This window comes from Myotis nattereri (genome assembly GCF_964212035.1).
Source record: "Myotis nattereri genome assembly, chromosome: 1".
NCBI classification, from domain to species: domain Eukaryota; kingdom Metazoa; phylum Chordata; class Mammalia; order Chiroptera; family Vespertilionidae; genus Myotis; species Myotis nattereri.
The window spans coordinates 74,234,326-74,254,723 of NC_138075.1; the positions used below are offsets into that span (position 1 = coordinate 74,234,326).

General features: G+C 42.5%; 1 protein-coding gene across 1 annotated transcript in view; it reads left to right on the forward strand.

Annotated features, from left to right (window-relative positions):
• The window catches only part of RYR3 (ryanodine receptor 3), a 548,626-nt gene that overhangs the window by 378,075 nt on the left and 150,153 nt on the right, over positions 1–20,398 (forward strand). Inside the window, exons 39-42 of the mRNA XM_081108039.1 lie at positions 15,052–15,325; positions 16,310–16,424; positions 17,926–18,055; positions 19,422–19,525. Of these exons, the coding sequence (XP_080964165.1) occupies positions 15,052–15,325; positions 16,310–16,424; positions 17,926–18,055; positions 19,422–19,525 (623 nt within the window). The remainder of the gene's footprint in view (positions 1–15,051; positions 15,326–16,309; positions 16,425–17,925; positions 18,056–19,421; positions 19,526–20,398) is intronic.

Here is a 20,398-nt window from a genome sequence, read left to right on the forward strand (position 1 = left end):
TAGTTGGTATTGCAAAGCTGGTAATTTGAGCATTGAAAAAAGCATTCACCAAACATTGTGAGTGACACTAGGAAGTTTTCTTACAAGGCTCACAGAATGGTGAGCTTGGGGTTCTGAGGTCCAACCGCAGGTTACAAAATGGCAAGTGGAAGAAAGTAAATAACAATACCTGGGCTCCCAAACCGATGCACGAAGGCAGCTCTAATCCTTTCTTCTTAAGTGGAATATCTGACCAATCCAGAAATCATGTAGTGAAGTAGCTATTTTTCTTTTAAAGCATATTTTAGACATCAAGTCTTCCTTAACAATACAATGCCTTAGAAATATTTCCATTTTGAGTTAGCCTAAACAATCATTTCAAGTGCAGTTTCTAAATCATATATCTGAAATGACTGCCAAGCTGTGCCTCTCCCTAATTACATTAATTGTGAAAGTGGGGTGAGCTAGAATGTTAATAATACTTTCATAAATGAAGCCATTTATAATCGCCAGGGAAACCACATGCACATGACTAGCTTCCCTAAGGCATTCTGTTTCATAGGGTTTATTTTATATCTCAGCAGAAAACATGTGTTTTGTTACACATCTTTATTTCTTTATCTTTTCCTTTTTGGAAAGAATACTATAGCTTTTTTTTTTTTTAAATATATTTTATTGATTTTTTACAGAGAGGAAGGGAGAGATAGAGTTAAAAACATCGATGAGAGAGAAACATCGATCAGCTGCCTCCGGCACACCCCCCACTGGGGATGTGCCCGCAACCCAGGCACATGCCCTTGACCGGAATCGAACCCGGGACCCCTCAGTCCGCAGGCCGACGCTCTATCCACTGAGCCAAACCGGTGCTGGCTACTATAGCTTTTTTAAAAACCCCATGAACTGATCCACCTAGTGCGCTTGACAAGTCCTCTTTGAAACAGGTAAATCAGTGGGCAAAAATCCTAGAATTGCAACAAAGGCTCTGGAAGCAACTTCATTACAAAAGTGGAGTATTTAGGTGAGAGAGAGAGAGAGAGAGAGAGAGAGAGAGAGAGAGAGAGAGAGAGAGAGAGAGAGAGAGAGAGAGAGAGAGAGAGAGAGAGAGAGAGAGAGAGAGAGAAAGAAGAAGAAGAAGAAGAAGAAGAAGAAGAAGAAGAAGAAGAAGAAGAAGAAAAGAAAAGAAAAGAAAAGAAAAGAAAAGAAAGGAAAAGAAAAGAAAAGAAAAGAAAAGAAAAGAAAAAAGAGAAGGGAAGGGAAGGGAAGGGAAGGGAAGGGAAGGGAAGGGAAGAGGAGAAGAAAGAGAGAAGAGAGAAGAGAGAGGAGAGAGAAATACTAGGCCATAAATGTATCAAGCAGTAGATTTGAGCTCTTGTCCTCACCCTTGCCTTCTCCTGGAGTCTGTTCTCTTTCAGGAGTTGTATTTCCTATTAATATAAAGTGTTTTTAAGTCATTAAAGGGCAGCATTTCCAAAGAAGAACTTAGAAAAGCAACAAAAAATGAAATCATTTTTTAGTTGTAACTGTTCTTACTGTATCTGTCTCTCTTTGGTTAAGAAAGAGATTCAGCCCTATCCAGTATTGCTCAGTGGATAGAGCGTTGGCCTGTGGACTGAAGGGTCCTGGCTTCGATTCCAGTCAAGAGCACATGCCCAGGTTGCGGGCTTGTTCCACAGTAGGGGACATGCCGGAGGCAGCAGATCAATGATTCTTTCATCATTGATGTTTCTATCTCTCTCTCCCTCTCCCTTTTTCTCTGAAATCAATGAAAATATATTTTTTTTAAAAGAAAGGGTTTCAAATTTATCTCGAGAATTGACTCCCTTTGCTGTTGAAATTCCTGCCAAAATTGTCAGCATTCCCCCATTGATGGCAGAAAAAATAAAGCATTCACTACAGGGACTGCTTGTATAAGCCATCTCTTGAAGGAAAATGGCATTCCAGGGTCATCACAGCAAAGAGTATCTCTTCCATTGGATCATCTCAGCCATCCCTTCAAAGGCCTCTCTTAACTTCATGATAGAGCTGTCTCTGCCCTGCTTCTTCAGTCTCTGTGCAATGTGGACCTAGTCTAGAAATATACAGAACTTTAGGTAAAGGACCCATTGGGGAAAAAATAAGAGATCATTTCTCTTCTCTAATTTTTTTTTGAATGTAAGTATTATTCTAGATGTTGTACCTTCTAAGAAGTACCTTATTTCTTAAGAAAATGGTATTACCCATTTTTTTTATACTTTATTTTTTTTAATTCTGTATTAGCTTACTTTTGCAATTTAAACTCATTTACTTAGTTAAATTTATTCCAAGTAACCTTTTTGAGCCACAATTTCTTCATCTGGAAAAGGGAGACAATAACATTCACTCTACAGAGTTCATGGCCAGATTAGTCATGATGAAATGTGTCATATGCCTGGTGACAAACAGTAGATGATCAAGTAATAAATCCACTTATTCCCATCCTATCAGTTTTTTTTTCTTTTTTTTTATTGCTTAAAGTATTACAAAGGGTATTACATATGTGTCCATTTTTTTTCCCCTGCCCTAGACAGTCCCCTAGCCTCCCCTATCCCCCAGTGTCTTATGTCCATTGGTTATGCTTATATGCATGCATACAAGTCCTTTGGTTGATCTCTTACCCCCCTACCTTCTGCCCCCCAACCCTCACCGGCCTTCCTGCTGCAGTTTGACAATCTGTTTGAGGCAGCTCTGCCTCTGTATCTATTATTGTTCAAAAGTTTATAATGGTCTCTATTATCCATGAATGAGTGAGATCATGTGGTATTTTTTCCTTCATTGACTGGCTTATTTCACTTAGCATAATGCTCTCCAGTTCCATCCATGCCGTTGCAAATGGTAAGAGTTCCTTCCTTTTTAGAGCAGCATAGAATTCCATCGTGTAGATGTACCACAGTTTTCTAATCCATTCATCTACTGATGGGCACTTAGGCTGTTTCCAGATCTTAGCTATGGTGAATTGTGCTGCTATGAACATAGGGGTGCATATATCCTTTCTGATTGGTGTTTCTGGTTTCTTGGGATATATTCCTAGAAGTGGGATCACAGGGTCAAATGGGAGTTCCATTTTCAGTTTTTTGAGGAAACACCATACTGTCTTCCATAGTGGCTGCACCAGTCTGCATTCCCAGCAGCAGTGCACAAGTGTTCCTTTTTCTCCACATCCTCTCCAGCACTTGTCGTTTGTTGATTTGTTGATGATAGCCAGTCTGACAGGTGTGAGATGGTACCTCATTGTTGTTTTGATTTGCATCTCTCGGATGATTAGTGACTTTGAGCATGTTTTCATATGTCTCTTGGCTTTCTGAATGTCCTCTTTTGAAAGGTGTCTATTTAGGTCCTTTGCCCATTTTTTGATTGGATTGTTTATCTTCCTTTTGTTAAGTTGTATGAGTTCCCTATAAATTTTGGAGATTAGGCCCTTATCAGATATGACATTGGCAAATATGTTTTCCCACACAGTGGGTTTTCTTGTTGTTTTCTTGACAGTTTCTTTTGCTGTGCAGAAGCTTTTTATTTTGATGTAGTCCCATTTGTTCATTTTCTCTTTAGTTTCAAGTGCCCTAGGAGCTGTATCAGTGAAGAAATTGCTTCAGCATATGTCTGAGATTTTGTTGCCTTTGGATTCTTCTAGAATTTTTATGGTTTCCTATCGTACATTTAAGTCCTTTATCCATTTTGAGTTTATTTTTGTGTATGGTGTAAGTTGGTGGTCTAGTTTCATTTTCTTGCATATATCTGTCCAATTTTCCCAACACCATTTATTGAAGAGACTATCTTGGCTCCATTGTATGTTCTTGCCTCCTTTGTCAAATATTAGTTGAGCATATTGGTTCGGGCTGATTTCTGGGCTCTCTATTCTATTCCATTGATCTATATGCCTATTCTTGTGCCAGTACCAGGCAGTTTTGAGAACAGTGGCTTTGTAATACAGCTTGATATCTGGTATTGAGATCCCACCTACTTTGTTCTTTTTCAGGATGGCTGCAGCTATTCGGGATCTTTTTTTTATTCCAGATGAATTTTTGGAGAGTTCGTTCTAGATCTGTGAAGTATGCTGTTGGTATTTTAATGGGAAGTGCGTTGAATTTATAGATTGCTTTGGGTAGTATGGACATTTTAATGATGTTGATTCTACCAATCCATGAACACGGTATGTTCTTCCATCTGTTTATGTCTTCCTCTATATCTTTTTTCAACGTCCTGTAGTTTTCTGAGTAGAGGTCTTTTACCTCTTTAGTTAAGTTTATTCCTAGGTAGCTTAATTTTTTTGGTGTGATGGTAAACAGGATTGTTTTTATAATCTCTCTTTCTGAAAGTTCACTATTGGTGTATAGAAATGCCTCAGATTTCTTGGGGTTAATTTTGTATCCTGCTACATTGGCAAATTCATGTATTAAGTCTAGTAGCTTTTTGATGGAGTCTCTAGGGTTTTGTATGTATAGTATCATGTCGTCTGCAAATAAGGACAGTTTTACTTCCTCTTTTCCAATTTGGATGCCTTTTATTTCTTCTTCTTGCCGAATTGCAATGGCTAACACTTCCAGTACTATGTTGAACAGGAGTGGTGAGAGGGGGCATCCCTGTCTTGTTCCTGTTCTTAGGGGAAATGGTGTTAGTTTTTGTCTATTGAGTATGATGTTGGCTGTGGGCCTGTCATATATGGCTTTTATTATGTTGAGGTATGATACTTCTACTCCCGCCTTACTGAGAGTTTTTATCAAAAATGGGTGTTGAATTTTGTCAAATGCTTTTTCTGCATCAATTGATATGACCATGTGGTTTTTTTCTTTCAATTTGTTTATGTGACGTATCACGTTTATTGATTTGCGGATATTGTGCCATCCTTGCATCCCTGGGATAAATCCTACTTGGTCATGGTGTATGATCTTTTTGATGTACTGCTGGATCCGATTTGCTAAGATTTTGTTGAGGATTTTGGCATCCATGTTCATGAGGGATATTTGCCTGTAATTCTCTTTCATTGTGTTGTCTTTACCTGGTTTTGGCATTAGGGTGATGCTGGCTTCATAGAATGAGCTTGGAAGTGTTCCTTCCTCTTGGATTTTTTGTAGTAGTCTGAGGAGGATAGGTTTTAGTTCTTCCTTGAATGTTTGGTAAAACTCCCCTGTGAAGCCGTCTGGTCCTGAGCTTTTGTTTGCTAGAAGCTTTTTGATGACTGCTTCAATTTCTTCCATAGTTATTGGCCTGTTGAGATTTTTAGATTCTTCCTGATTGAGTTTTGGAATGTTGTATTTTTCTAGGAATTTGTCCATTTCCTCCAGGTTGTCTAGTTTGTTGGAGTAGAGCTGTCCATAGTATTTTTTAACAATCATTTGTATTTCTGTGGGGTCTATTGTTATTTCGCCTCTATCGTTTCTGATTTTGTTTATTTGGGTCCTCTCTCTTTGCTTCTTGGTGAGTCTGGCTAGAGGTTTGTCAATCTTGTTTATCCTTTCAAAGAACAAGCTCTTGGTTTCATTGATTTTCTGTATTGTTTTTTTTGGTCTCTATGTCATTTATTTCTGCTCTAATCTTTATTATCTCCTTCCTTCTGCTCACTCTGGGGTTTTCTTGTTGCTCTCTTTCTAATTCTTTGAGTTGTAGAGTTAGCTGATTTACTACCATTTTTTCTTGTTTTTTGAGATAGGCCTATAGAGCTATAAACTTCCCTCTCAGGACTGCTTTCATTGCATCCCATAGGTTTTGGATTGTTGTGTTTTCATTGTCATTAGTTTCCAGGATGTTTTGAATTTCTTCTTCTTCATTGGTAACCCAATCAATATTTAATAGCATGCTATTCAGCTTCCAGGTGTGAGTATTTTGGGTTGTTTTTATTGTAGTTTATTTCTAATATTATGCCATCGTGGTCTGCGAAGATGCTTTTTATGATTTCAATCTTCTTGAATTTGGGGATACTTTGCTTGTGACCCAACATATGGTCTGTTTTTGAATATGTCTTATGAGCACTTGAGTAGAATGTATATTCCCTGGCTTTGGGGTGAAGTGTTCTGAAGATGTCTATTAAGTCCATCTGATCTAGTGAGTCATTTAGGATTGCTGTATCTTTGCTGATTGTTTGTCTAGAGGACTTATCCAGTGCTGTCAGTGGTGTATTAAAGTCCCCTACTATGATTGTATTGTTGGCGATCTCTCCTTTGATATCTTCCAGGAGTTTTTTATGAATTTGGGTGCTCCTGCATTGGGTGCATATATGTTTACCAGGGTTATATCGTCTTGTTGTATTGATCCCTTTAGTATTATGAAGTGGCCTTCCTTATCTCTTGTGATGGCCTTCACTTTGAGGTCTATTTTGTCCGATATAAGTATTGCTACCCCAGCTTTCTTTTCTTTTCCATTAGCCTGAAAGATATTTTTCCATCCTTTCACTTTCAGTCTGTGTGAGTCCCTTCTAATGAGATGGGTTTCTTGTAGACAGCAGATGTATGGGTCATGTTTTTTTATCCATTCAGCCACTTGATGTCTTTTGGTTGGAGCATTTAGTCCATTTACGTTTAAAGTTATTATTGAAAGGTACTTGTTTGTAGCCATTTCTTTTTTTGTGTGGCTGTTTTCTTTCTGAGTTTTTTATTTCTTCTCTTTATACCAGTCCCTTTAGCATTTCTTGCATTGCTGGCTTGGTGGTGATAAACTCCCTTAGCCTTTTTTTGTCTGTGAAGCTTCTTATTTCCCCTTCAAGTTTGAATGATAGCCTGGCTGGATAGAGTATTCTTGGATTCAGTCCTTTGCTTTGCATCACTTTGTAAATTTCCGTCCATTCTTTTCTGGCCTGATGTGTTTCTGTTGAGAAATCATTTGATAATCTAATGGGAGATCCCTTGTATGTAACTTTCCATCTCTGTCCGGCAGCCTGTAAGATTCTCTCTTTGTCCTGAACATTTGCCATGGTAATTATGATGTGTCTTGGTGTGGGTCTTTTCGGATTCACCTTGTTTGGGACTCTCTGGGCTTGTGTGACTTTTTTCTTCCCCACCTCAGGGAAGTTTTCTGATATTATTTCTTCTAATAGGTTTTCTAATCCTTGTTCGTCTTTCTGTTGTTCTGGCACCCCTATTATTCATATGTTGTTTCATTTCATGTTGTCCCAAAGCTTCCTTAGGCGACTTAAGAACTCGCCTTAACTCCTGTCTTTTAATTTTTTTCTCCAATTGCAGTACATTTTGGGTGTGTTTTGTTTCCTTGTCTTCTAATTCACTAATTCGGTCCTCGGCTTCTCCTAGTCTACTGTTGATACTTTCAATGGTGTTTTTATTGTAGCTACATCACTCTTCATTTCTTCTTGGGTCTTACTTAAGTTGTTGATTTTTTCATCTGATTCTTCTAGCTTCTTCCATATGTTATTGATTTTTTCATCTGTTTCTTCTTGCTTCTTGCATAGGTAGTTGACTTGTTCATCTGTTTCTTCTTGCTTCTTGCAGATGTTGTTGATTTTTTCCTCCATCCGGTTTATGCACTCTAGGACCCTTATTCTGAATTCTTTTTCTGTCATGTTGCATGCCTCTGTATTACTTAGCTGCTTTTCTGGAGAGTCCTCCTTCTCTTTCCTTTGGGGGTTTCTTTGTCTACCCATGTTTGATCTCACTGACATATCTAGACGTTGAGTCGTTCAGTGGCTGCTCCCTGGGTGGCAGTGACTCCTTGGTCTGTGGTTGCTCTTCGGGCAGTTGCAGTAGCAGCTGCTCTTCAGTTGGCAGCAGCTCCTCTGGTGGGTGCTGTTCACAGCTGTGGTGGCTCTTCTGGCTGGTGGGGGGAGGTTTCACGTACAGCTGCTGTTCCTCAGCAGAGGGTGTGGTGCTCAGGAGGCTGCTGATGCTTGGATCTGCTGCGTTGATTTAAAGGCACAAAATACAACACAACAAGGCACCACGTACCAGGCACTAAACACAAATATATTCACGATATTAATAACCCCAAATAAAGGTGACCACCTGAATTAAGAGAATTAGGGGACAAGGAAGAAGGAAGAGAAAAAGATAAAAGAGAAAAAAAGAAAAGAAAAGTAGGGACCAAAAAAAGGAGTGCAAAAATGAAATTGGGAAAAAGGAAGGGGGAAAATAAAAGCTAGAAAAGAAAAGAAAAAAAAAAGAGCGAAAAGAGAGAATGAAATGGAAGAGGGGAAGAGACTTTTTATATGAGGAGAATACTCCTATAGAACAGCCATGAATCCCAACAAATTCCAGCAACAGCTCCCTGGAGATGAATGCAAACTAGAAACAACCAATAATACAATGATGAAAATAGAATGGAGAACACTAATCCCAAAATAAAATAAAGAGAAAATAAAAATGATCACTTTAAAAAATGATAAAATGGTAGCAGTAATAATACTGGTTAAAAATAAGAAGGTAGTAATTAAAAGGGTAAAATCAGGTGATGGAAAAAGAAGAAAAAAAAGAAAAAGAAAAAAGAAAAAGAAAAAAAAGAAGAAGAAAAAGAGAAAAAAATTGGTTTCTTAGTTAAAAGGTAAAAAAAGAAAAAAAAATTTGCAGTAGTGAAGGTCCTTCGGTTCTTCTATTCTTCAGTCTGGCTCGCCTTAGTCCTGCCAGGTATTCAGGAGAGTGTTGAGTTTCCCTGCGATACACTGTTCCTCTGTGTTGTAAACCACAGTCCTTATTTTAAAGCAGGCCGTATTTGTTTCCCAGACTGCCTTATTTTGTGTTTAGCAAAGAGTCAGTTTGTGGGTCAGCCTCTGGGTGGCAGTGTTCTGGGGTTGGCCTCTGAGGCTATACGGCTTCTCTATCGCACTTAAAACTGGTCTGGGGAGGTCAACTATCCAGAGCTGGTTCCTTAATAGTTACCCGCTCTGTGTTGTTGCTGGGATTCTATTTTTTATACTTTATTTCTCATTAAATGCTCCTAGTTTCCCCTACGTAGGCCGCTGTGTGTAATGATTGTGTCTTGAAATAGTTTTGTGTAGGGTACTTAACTCAGTACTTAACAGAAAATACCCTTTGATTCATAAGCTAATTTGGAAGGGACATTCTGGACGTAACTCAGCTGCTGAGCTGAAGACAGGAAAGAACTTGTGAATAAGGTCTGTCCTGAGGCCTAGATGCACTGACTCCTGAGCAAAGTCTCTGGAGTGGACAATCTGGTTTCCAGTATGAATGAGAGTAAAGTCATTGCTGAAGGGTCAGCTAATGTCAGTAGCAAAGGTTTAAGTGCCCATCCAGGGTGTAGTGTACCTTTCTCTGTGTGCCCCATTTCATTGCACTGGCTGCAGAACAGGCGGAAGAAGTCCACGCAGCCTCTGTGTGCAAGGTACCTGGCTCCCCCCTTGCTCTGAGATGACTTATCTTAAACCCAAATTGAAGAGGGAAGCATTTCGGGCCCCTCAGGCTGGTGGAAAGCCCTTTAGTGATGAATGAATAATGACTGGGGCCCTTGCTAACTGCCAGGATTCAGCTTTCAAAATAATGGTTCTTTAATCCTCTCTTTATGTCTCATTGTGAGATGTCTTACTCTTCTTATCCTCCCATCCAGAAACAAACACAGAAAGCTTCCTAAGCTTTTGCTCTCGAGGCTCATGTCTCGGTTACTTGATTGGAGTCACACAGCCTCATGGAACAGTTTTCTCTTAGTGGAGGGAAAGCGCTGCCTTTCAGCCATGGCCATCCCTCAGCGGAGACCCTGTTACATAGATCAGTGGTTCCCAAACCTTTTGGTCCCAAGACCTGTCTACACTCCTAAAAATTTTCAAAGACCTCTAAAATCTTTGGTTTATGTGGATTGTACCTATCAATATTACTGAATTTAAATTTAAAACAAATTTTTAAACAACTGCCTCTGCCTGCCTAATCACCTTTAACTGCCCTCCCCTGCCAGCCTGATCTCACCCCCAAATGCCTTCCTCTGCCTGCCAATTTGGTTCTGATTGGTCAGTTTCTATGCCAATCAGCATCAAAAGCTCCACCTCCTAGGCAGCCATTGGCTCCTCACAGTTGACCCAGGTTTAGTTCTGATTGGTCAGTTTCTATGCCAGTCAGCATCTCTGGGTCTATCAAGGGGGCCTGCTCAGAAAGGTGGGGCTGATCAGCAGCCCCAGGTGGAGGGCTAGAGAGAAATGGAGGCAAATTCTGGTCAACAGCTGCCACAGAGGCTATGGATCAGACCCTGCCTCTCTCTCTCTGCAGGCCTCTCTCCGGGCCTGATCAGCAGCCCCCTAGGCCAGTGGTCGGCAAACTGCAGCTCTTTGACCCCTTGAGTGTGGCTCTTCCACAAAATACCGACTTCTGCGCATAGGCCACGAAGTTTCGATAGCACTGTATGTGCGTGCGCCTGGTATTTTGTGGTATTTTGTGGAAGAGCCACACTCAAGGGACCAAAGAGCTGCATGTGGCTCACGAGCCACAGTTTGCCGACCACGGCCCTAGGCAATCAGTGCTGGGTTGGGGCACCTGCAGTGGCCCCAGTCTGGTCGAGCCTTCGTGGTAATGGTCATTATGACCCTGGCTCTTTATTATATAGATTAATAATTGTTTATATCTCATTGAGGACATTCTCAAGAGAAACTGGGCATTTTCCTGGTGGTGTGGCAGTAAAGAATAGATTTTGGTGCCACAGACTTGATTCATGCTAAGACACCAGCAGTTTTACCCACCATTGCTTTTGCACCATCAGAACAGCTATCAACACAATGAAAAAGGCAAATAATGCCTTTGAATTATTATGAAAGTATATTTGACCTTACAAGCTGCCTAAAGGATCTTGGTTACCTCACGGCTCTGTAGACCACAATTTTTATCACTGCTGTATAGATAGCAGTTAACCTATCTAAAGCCCACAATATGTGCCCGGCATGGTTATAAGTATTAACTATTTTAATCCTCAAATGTGCAGATACATGGAGAGCCTACTAGCTTCAGATATTGATGCTGCTCTGCCACTGGATTATGGGAGCTAATTAAAATCTGAGTAATTTTCAGATTTTAGCTGCCAGGGGTGTAGAGCTCCATTTTCACAGTTTCAGGGGGTTTTAGACCCTTAGAAATTCACTGATTCAAAACCTAGGTTTGCTTGGTGGGTGCTAGGTCTCTAGCATGTGTCAGGCCACAAAATACATTGCTTTTGAGGTGTCTTGGGAATGTTTCCTTCCCCCGCCCCACACACACACACAGTTTTCTTCCCATTTCTTCCTTTCATATTCTTTCCCACACTTTCTGAACCTCAGTCTTACATCTGGAAAGCCTGACCAACAAGAATAGCCTTCAGTATCATGCCTTCAATGAATTACACCTGTCCATCTGTAACCCAACAGTGATGAGTCTTGCTTTTTCTGTTGTGATCTTGGGGTCACATTATGTTTTCAACAGAGCTTTGTTCCCACTCATATTTATTTACCGCATCCTCCTATTCTTACCTTGAAGGACAAAGAACCTGTGGGCGATCCCTGCTCCATCTTTTCAGGCAAAGGGGCTATTTCCTTTCCCATTTGCCCTCAAGTGAGATGTTTTGCCATAAATGTTCCATTTTCTAGACTACATATTGATTTAAATTTTTATGGCATTGTGAGGCAAAGAGCTCACCCAAATCCTGAATTAATCTGAAAGCCAAGTTGAGTAAAAGCTGGTATTTACTTGGTTTCATTATAACTCTAAATGCCCTGTTGAAAAGAGGACGGACCAAGATTGATTGACAGTTCTGATTGTTGTTTCTCAAGTGTGGCAGGGACTGTGAATGATGTGTATTATCTCTGCAGAGAATTTTCTTGTTAGTGCTGAGACTGTAATCCTTTCAGCCCAAAATGTAGGCTAAAAGGGGAATTGTACTTACAGGACTAGAAAAACTTAGGTTGGGCCCAAGAGTGTTTATGTTTTTGTCTAGCTTTTATTCCTTACTGTGAATTCCTAACTAGGAGAAAGGAACTTCTACATTTGCCTACTGAGGAAACAAGTTCATTAGAGGAGCCCAGTCTAGCCCATAAATAACTTTTTCCCCCAGGGGGTTCAGATATCATCTAACCTAACAGCTATTAGTCAGCAATCCCTGCCTAGTGAGATCTCCTAGGAACATCTTTTAACTGTACTCTCTGCCTTCAGTATCCTTTTTTAAGTTTTTCAGCTTATGTCTCCCATCTGAGCCTAAAATACCCACCGTGTTGATAGACACAGTGGTAAGTTAAATTAATCCTTTACATCTAGATCTCTTCTGGAGCTCTATTTTTATATCCTTCTGATGAGCCAAGACTGGATGTAGAGCAGACACCTGCCATATATAGTGTATGGAGGTAGAAAACTAGACTATTAAAGATGGCACAGGCAATGAAGCACCCATCTGAGTTTATTCCCAGTCCTTTCACTGATTGACTGTGTGAACTTCATTATCCCCTGAGCTCTGCCTTTATTCCCAAGTCTGAATTCAGGCTCTTGGTGCCATTCATACCTTGCAGAAATGTGATAGGCAGAGCCAGACTTAGATGGAATTACGATTTAAAAGCAGCATTTCTCACCTCTGTCACGGCACTTTGTGGGAGTGTGTATGGCATGGGGAGGGGTGAGCAGTGCCGACCCAGCCATTCTGGTAGGGGCCCCTCTGCTCTCTCCTCCTGCTCAGTTCTCCCTCACCCTTCTCATCATCCTCCCACACCAATGTCTATCAGCCCTTTTCAGGGCCATTTAGTCAAACTTCTGAAGGTCCCACAGCTGATTCGAGTCCCACTTCAGCAATTTTTCCTTTACTTGTACAACCAGTGGTATTTCTTTGCACTAGTATGAGCCCTGAGAAATTCAAAATTCAAAGTCTACTGGTCTTTCTCTCTTGGTGCTTGTGAAAGTAGTCCATGAGGCAGTGCCCGCTGACTCCTGCAGAGATCTGGGCAGCACAGTGCAGAACGTGATGGTCAGTTGTCCAAGTGCAAAGCCTTTAGGCCTGACAGGGTGTTCATACCCACTTCACTCCATCTCCTAATGTATCTGTATGTTTATATCGTCCTTTACAATTCTTGAATCAATGGCATGGCCTAATCAGTCTGTGGTATGTGGTATCTTTTAAATGTGTGAAGATAGTGCCTATGGCGGAGAAATTCCACTGCTTAGTATTGCTTTCCTCTAACGAGGCAGCACCGTCTTCTCATGCCTTAACTCACCAGAATTTATCACTCCCCACTCTATCCCATTGCACTTGCACATGCCCCATTTTAGTATTTATTACATGATGTTATAAAAAATAAAGATAAAATTTGATTTTTATAAAATTAAAATGTAAATTTCTAGCTCGTGAGCACCCTGAAGTCCAGAAGAGTGTTTTATTTAGTCTTCTATTTCCAGCATCTATTTAAATATAATTTAATCAGAATAGAATATTTAGCACCCTCAGTATGAAATTGAGATATTCTTTTCTTGTAGCATATGAAGAAAAAGCACATATGTGTCTTTTGTCAACATATTCTACTTCTCTGCATTCCATACCCCATCCTTAGAAAGTTTTTCATTAAATTTATTGGAGTAACCTTGATTAATAAGATTATATTGGTTTCAAATGCACAATTCTATGATACATCATCTGTGTATTGCATTATGTGTTTATCACCCCAAGTCAAATCTTCTTCCATCACCATGTATTTAACCCTCTTTACCCTTTACTATCTCCCTCGATCCCTTCCCTCTGATAACCACCATACTCTTCTCTGTGTCTATGAGTTTTTGTTTGGTTATTTATCTTGTTTTTCCATTTGTTGCTTTCAGTTTTATAACCCACATATGAGTGAAATTGTATGGTTCTTGCCTTTTTCTGCCTTACTTTTTTCACTTAGCATGATACTCTCAAGATCCATCCATGTTGTCACAAATGGCAGTATTTCATCTTTTATGAATGAGTAATATTCCATTGTATATATGTACCACATCTTCTTTATTCAATCATCTATTGAAGGACACTTCAATTGTTTCCATGTCTTGGCTACTGAAACTAATGCTGCAATGAACATAGGGGTGCATATATTTTTGTGCATACATAATTTTGAGTTATTCAAGTATATACCCAGGAGAGGAATTGCTGGGTCATACATAACTCTATTTTTAATTTTTTGAGGAACTTCAATACTGTTTTCCATGTACTAGTTTACATTCCCACCAGCAGTAAATGAGAGTTCCTTTTTCTCCACAACCTCTTCAACACTTGTTATTACATGTCTTGTTGATTATAGCCATTCTAACAGATGTGAAGTGGTATCTTATACTAGTTTTGATTTGCATTTCCCTAATAGCTAGTGAGGTTGAGCATCTTTTCATATATCTGTTGGCCATTTGTATCTTTTCTTGGGAGAAGTGTTTGTTCAGGTCCTCCACCCATTTTTTAATTGGATTGTGTGTTGTTTGTTTGGTGTTAAGCTGTATGAATCTTTTATATTTTGGATATTAACCCCTCATCAGAGCTGTTGTTTGCAAATATCTTCTCCCATTGGATTGGTTGCCTTTTCATTTTGTTGATGTTTTCTTTTGCTATGCAGAAGCTTTTTATTTTGATATAGTCCCATTCATTTATTTTTTGCCTTTACTTCCCTTGCCTTTGGGCTCAAATTCATAAAACTTTCTCTAAGACCAAGTTCTATAAGTTTAGTACCTATGTCTTCTTCTATGTAATTTATTGTTTCAGGTCTTATTTTTAGGTCTTTGATCCATTTTGAGTTAATTTTTGTATATGGGGACAAACAGTAGTCTAGTTTCATTCTTTTGCATGTGGCTTTACAATTTTCTCAGCACCATTTATTGAAGAGGCTTTCTTTTCTCCATTGTATGTTTTTGGCTCCTTTGTCAAAAATTATTTGTCCATATAAACATGGGTTTATTTCTAGGCTCCCAATTCTGTTCCATTGGTTTGTGTGTCTGTTTTTCTGCCAGTATCATGCTGTTTTGTATAGTTACTTTGTAGTATACAAAGTTAGGTAGTATGATACCTCCAGCTTTGTTCCAAAAAAAATATTGTTAACCTTGATCAGCTGATGATGATGATGTGTTTTATGATTGAATAAAGTAACTGAGGTACACAGCTCTCCCTGAGCTGGGATGGCCACAGTACCGGTCCTTTCTATTGTCCTTCTAGCAACACTGAAGCAACTCATCTCACAGACGATGATCCGCTGGGCCCAGGAGGACCAGATCCAGGATGCAGACCTAATCCGGATGATGTTCAACCTCCTCCGGAGGCAGTACGACAGCATTGGGGAGCTGCTGCAGGCCCTGCGGAAGACCTACACCATCAGCCAGGCCTCCGTGAGTGACACCATCAACCTGCTGGCTGCCCTCGGCCAGATTCGCTGCCTCCTCAGTGTCAGGATGGGCAAGGAAGAGGAGCTGCTCATGATCAATGGGCTAGGGTAGGTCATTCACGATGCAGTGCAAGTCTCAGAAGAACACCATGTGGGAAAACTGGTTTACCTTGCTGTATGGATGCTCCAGAGTCAAATCATATACCATCTCTGTGTGCCCCTCCTGCAGGCACCCTGTGGGATTACATCCTTGCCACAGCAGTCACCTTTCATAACCTGACAGACCAGGCTACCTGCTAATCAGAGTGAAGGGACATTGCCAGAAGAAGTGGGGAGGAGCCTTGGAGAAAAACAGTTATTTAGCTTGATCTGATGCAAATAGCCTCAGGGAAGCACTGAAAAAAGTTAGAGGAAGGGACAGTGTGTTCAACCCAATAAGAAAGATACCTTTTGAGCCCATCTGCTTTTGACTAGAAAACTGCTGGGACTTCCTTCTGAAACACTACTACCTACCCCTTCCTCTCTCAGGACTCTCCTTGAGTGTCATTTTTGTTAGTTCTGCAATACATTTTCCCATAACAATAGCTTGTGTCTCATTCTTAGAAGCCATGTTGTCAAAAAGATAGCATTTTAGACGTTAAAAAGACCTCCTTTACTTGGGTAACATAGCACGTCCATTTTGCAGATGAGAAAATGAAGGCCTGAATAGGTTCACTGACCAGCTCACGGTTTCATTTTATTAAAATCAAGAATTAGAACTGCAGCCTTTCCGCTGTTGACTGTTCCATCCCACCACTCTTGAGCCTCTATCACCAGGGCCCAGGGCAAGGGCTGTGAGGATACCAGATGGGGTGGGGGTATGTGTGCATTCCTCAAACTCATTTCCAAAGAAGAATCTTCCAGTAGAAATAAAGAGACTTTATGGAAAGACAGAAAAGCTACTGAATCAGCCTCTCCCTCAGCCCTTGCAGTAGACATAGCCTGAGTGTGTGTGTGTGTGTGCGTGTGTGTGTGTGTGTGTGTTCTCATCCCTGAATTTCCGTAACACTGAAGTAAGCACGAGCTGACATCTCTTTCTGGTCCTTACCCTAGAGACATAATGAACAACAAGGTGTTTTACCAGCACCCCAACCTCATGCGCGTCCTCGGCATGCACGAGACGGTGATGGAGGTGATGGTGAACGTGCTGGGCGCAGAGAAATCTCAGGTAATGGCAGAACTTGACCCCTGGGCAGGGACACAGGAGGCAACCTGCTTGCAGCCACATGCCTGGAGCCCATTGATTCAGTTACTCTTCCCAGGGAGAGGGAGGGATGTACACAGTGCCAGGAAGGAGCCCACAGATGGACGATGCTGCTCAATGGCCTCCAGCCAGAGCGAGAGCTTCAGCCCGGAAAGCTCAGAAGTTTCTCTCACTTGTTCCACTGGCTTTCAGCTGCTATGTTTACCGTCCTCTGCAGCCCCGCCCCCTCCCAGCTGGAATTCTTCCTGGTCCACTTAGGAGCCTGGTGTGTCCTGTGCTGGGTCAGCAGATGGCTGTTTTAAAGGAGAACAAGATCTTAGTAAGGATCCTGGCGGCATCCCCTCGGGAGTGTGTGGGTTTCCTCTGTGAGCCATGCTCCTGAGGACATCCTGACCCGTCCCCGTAAGGTGCCCGCTGTCAGGGGGCGCTCCTGCTGGCAAGGAGGAAGGAGGAAACAGGGCCCAGCTTGTCTGGGGTCCTCCTCAGAGTCAGATAGCTTCTGAAAGCAGAAGATGGGGTATGTTTTCAAAAATATGTTGAAATTTTTAGAGAGCCGGGGTCCTAGGAAAGGGGTCCTGCCAGTATTGAGAAGCAGAGTGTGACGGGAGAACAGATGCCAAGCTCAATTACTCCCGTCTGTGCTCTTGGGAAAGTAGGTTCTCTCCAGAAGATCCCTGAGCAAAGGTTTGGTGCCTGAGCAGCTGTCAGAACATTGCTTCTTTGAGCACCTCCAGGATTCTAATGGGGGAATCGAGGGCTTCTTAGGATCCTGAGCGAGGTTAACTCTGACACCATTTACTGAGCACTATATTGGATCAAAAGTAAGACATGGCCAGGCCCTGGAGATGCTAATTACTTTGATCAGCAGAGAAGCCAAACGCCATCTACAGTAATAGAAGGTGGCATCTCAGTGCTAAATTGTGTGAATCCAGTTACCGGGAGCTCATAGGAGAGGAGGACAGAACTAGTTGGGGAAGACTTGCAGGCGGAGAAGGTGAGGCCTTGAGGCTTCCACAACTGGAGGGCCAGCCTTTACCCAGAGGACTCGGGTTTGACCTAGCACTGGGCCTCATTTGTCTATGATCACCCATCTCCCTCCTGAAATTTCCCATCACAGTTCTGCCCACCCCCTTCCTAGTTAGAAACAGTAGTCTGGTGTGGGGCCGTGCCATCTCACGTGGCATCTGAGGATGACTGCGATTCTCGTTTGATGTCTGTTTCCTTTGAGAAAGGTATTTCAGGAACTATAACTAGCTGTCAGTATTTCTGGAAGCCTCTCCTTAGGTGTATACTCTCTGTCTCTCCTATGACTAAGTCTTGGCACAAGCTGGAGGTAAGGAGAAAATTTACTTTCCCAAACTGTTCACAGCTTGCCAGACTTCAAGCTAGGACTCTTTGAAGTCAGACTTTCCAGAAAGACCTCATGATAGATTCTTTTCCTGACACTTCCTACTTCTCCCTACAGATCGCTTTTCCAAAGATGGTGGCTAGCTGTTGCCGCTTCCTTTGCTATTTCTGTCGAATTAGCCGGCAGAATCAGAAGGCCATGTTTGAGCACCTGAGTTACCTGCTGGAGAATAGCAGTGTTGGCCTAGGTATGTCACCTTGTAACTTCCACATTGGGGCTCAGAGGTGACACTCCCCCTGCTGACCACTTACTCAGGGGGTGAAAGGAAAGAAGCCACTCGCATTCTGTGGGATTATTTTTAATATTTTTTTTATTGATTTTAGAGAGGAAGGGAGAGGGATAGAGAGAGATAGGAACATCAATGATGAGAGTGAATCATTGATTGGCTGCCTCTTGCACACCCCACACTGGGCATCAAGCCTGCAATCTGAGCATGTGCCCTGACGAGGAATTGAACCGTGACCTCCTGGTTCATAGGTCGATGCTCAACCACTGAGCAATACCAGCCAGGCTCGGTGGGATTTTTTAATAGGAAAAGGACCCCTGCCTGGTCTAAAAACAAATAAAATAATGAGTCCATGTCTCTGCTCTCCAACGAGTAGGGATGTTGCTCCCAGCCAGCACCAGTGTCAGGTTTGTGGGCATAATCACACAGTCTACCTCCTCTCTCTTGGGACCAGGTTTATAAAATGCTGCCTGAAATGGCAGATATAGTCTGGGGACACAGCTCCTCCCGACCCACTCAGTGGACCACGGAGCAGTGCTAGTGAGACCAAGGTCATGGATGCAGTCCCTTCCGGCCAGGCTGGCTGTAGGCGGCATGCCTGTCCTATCAGCCAACCAGCCAGTGCTTTCCGTAGCTGCAAGGTGGATAAGCAGTGTGAACCCACCACCACCACCACAAGAAAAGCAGCATGAAACACGTGCCTCAGTCAGTGTTCTGAACGTAAACCAAATGACGCAGATACACACATCCGTGCACATGATATCTGAAATCTCAGGCTTCCAATTTATCAACTGCAACCTCAGGCTACCAACCTTTTTGTAAAATGCCACCCGAAGGTTTTCTTAATTCTGGCCTAAGGACCAGACAACGAAAAACCAAAGACAACATTGGTGACCTGATAACTGTATGAGCAAATGCTGTTTGAGGCTATTTTTAAATTCTAGGCGGTGGCTCCAGAAATGGCCAAGTCACTTGAGCTTAGTTGTTCAAGTGACATCTGAGTCTGTGGGGTGATCATCAAATGAGGGCCCCAGGAAGTTTCATGCTAGAAAAGCACTTGAAAATGCGTGGTCCCAGCTGATCCCATGAACTGATTTTCCAACTTAATCTGTACTCCATCAGTAATGAGTGGGGGAGGGGGGGGAGGTGTTAAAAGGAGAGAGAGGACAGAAAAAAATAGAGCTGTTCTTAAATCAGGCACAACAGTGACCTGAGCAAGGTTTAGTGTTTGCTGTCCTCTGCCGGCCAGTTGTGTGCACTGCAGTCTCAGCTCAGCGAGGGGTGTTCTCTTGGTCCCTTTTTCTCTCTTTCTTTCCTCCTTCCTCAGCCTCCCCGTCGATGAGGGGATCCACTCCGCTAGATGTGGCCGCTTCCTCCGTGATGGACAACAACGAGTTAGCACTGGGCTTAGAGGAACCAGACCTCGAGAAGGTACCTGGCCCTGGGGAGGCACTGTGCTTGCTCTTTCCTGTGTACAGCGCAGCCAAGCCAAGCAGGTGCAGACCAAAGGCTCGGTGGTTCCATCAGAACCTCCTTCACCCTCAGTGAAAAGGGGTGGAATGTGAGTAGCTGGCAGCGCATGATAGTTAGGAGCAGAGCGTCTCCCGTGGGCAGAGATTGCCAACCTCCTAGGCATGGTATGTGGACATTTGTGTACGTGAGGCCCAGCCTCCCGGGTCCACATGGAACACTACCAGGCACCTATGTTCCTGATCAAGTTCTGGGTCCTTGAGCTAATACGCACATACCAGAAGGACGTGACAGAAAGCTGTATAATCGATATAAAGGAAACCAATGCCACACCTGACCCATCCATGTACAAATAAGACAAAACTGAGCTGCCCATGCTGGGACCATAAACTGCGCCTCTGGTGGTGGTGACTGGGGCTGACTCATCCAACCTCTCCCCGCCCCACTCTGGGACAGTTTCCTTGACCCGGCAGCTGACAAGAGTCACAGTGCGTTCTCTGAGTGTGAAGAAGAGCATCCTGGTGAGGGGGGGAGGGGGGATGAGTCAGAGGTCATCCCCTGAGTGGTGGGTGTGGGAGCACGTGGCAGAACAGCTCCTAACCTGGCGAGGGAATCAGGAAGGAGACTCAGAAAGTGATGAGCTGAGGGGTGAGTAGGAGCTAATCATCCACATGCCAGGAGCGTTTTAGGTTTAGGGAGGAGAGCATGGTGTGCCTGAGCATTGGGGAGCTGCCTATGCAGGAGCACCAAGTGTGTGGGGGGAGTGAGAGGTGAGGGCGAGTCAGGAATTGGTCTTTATGCTACCATCACAATTAATAACAGAAGCACACGCCC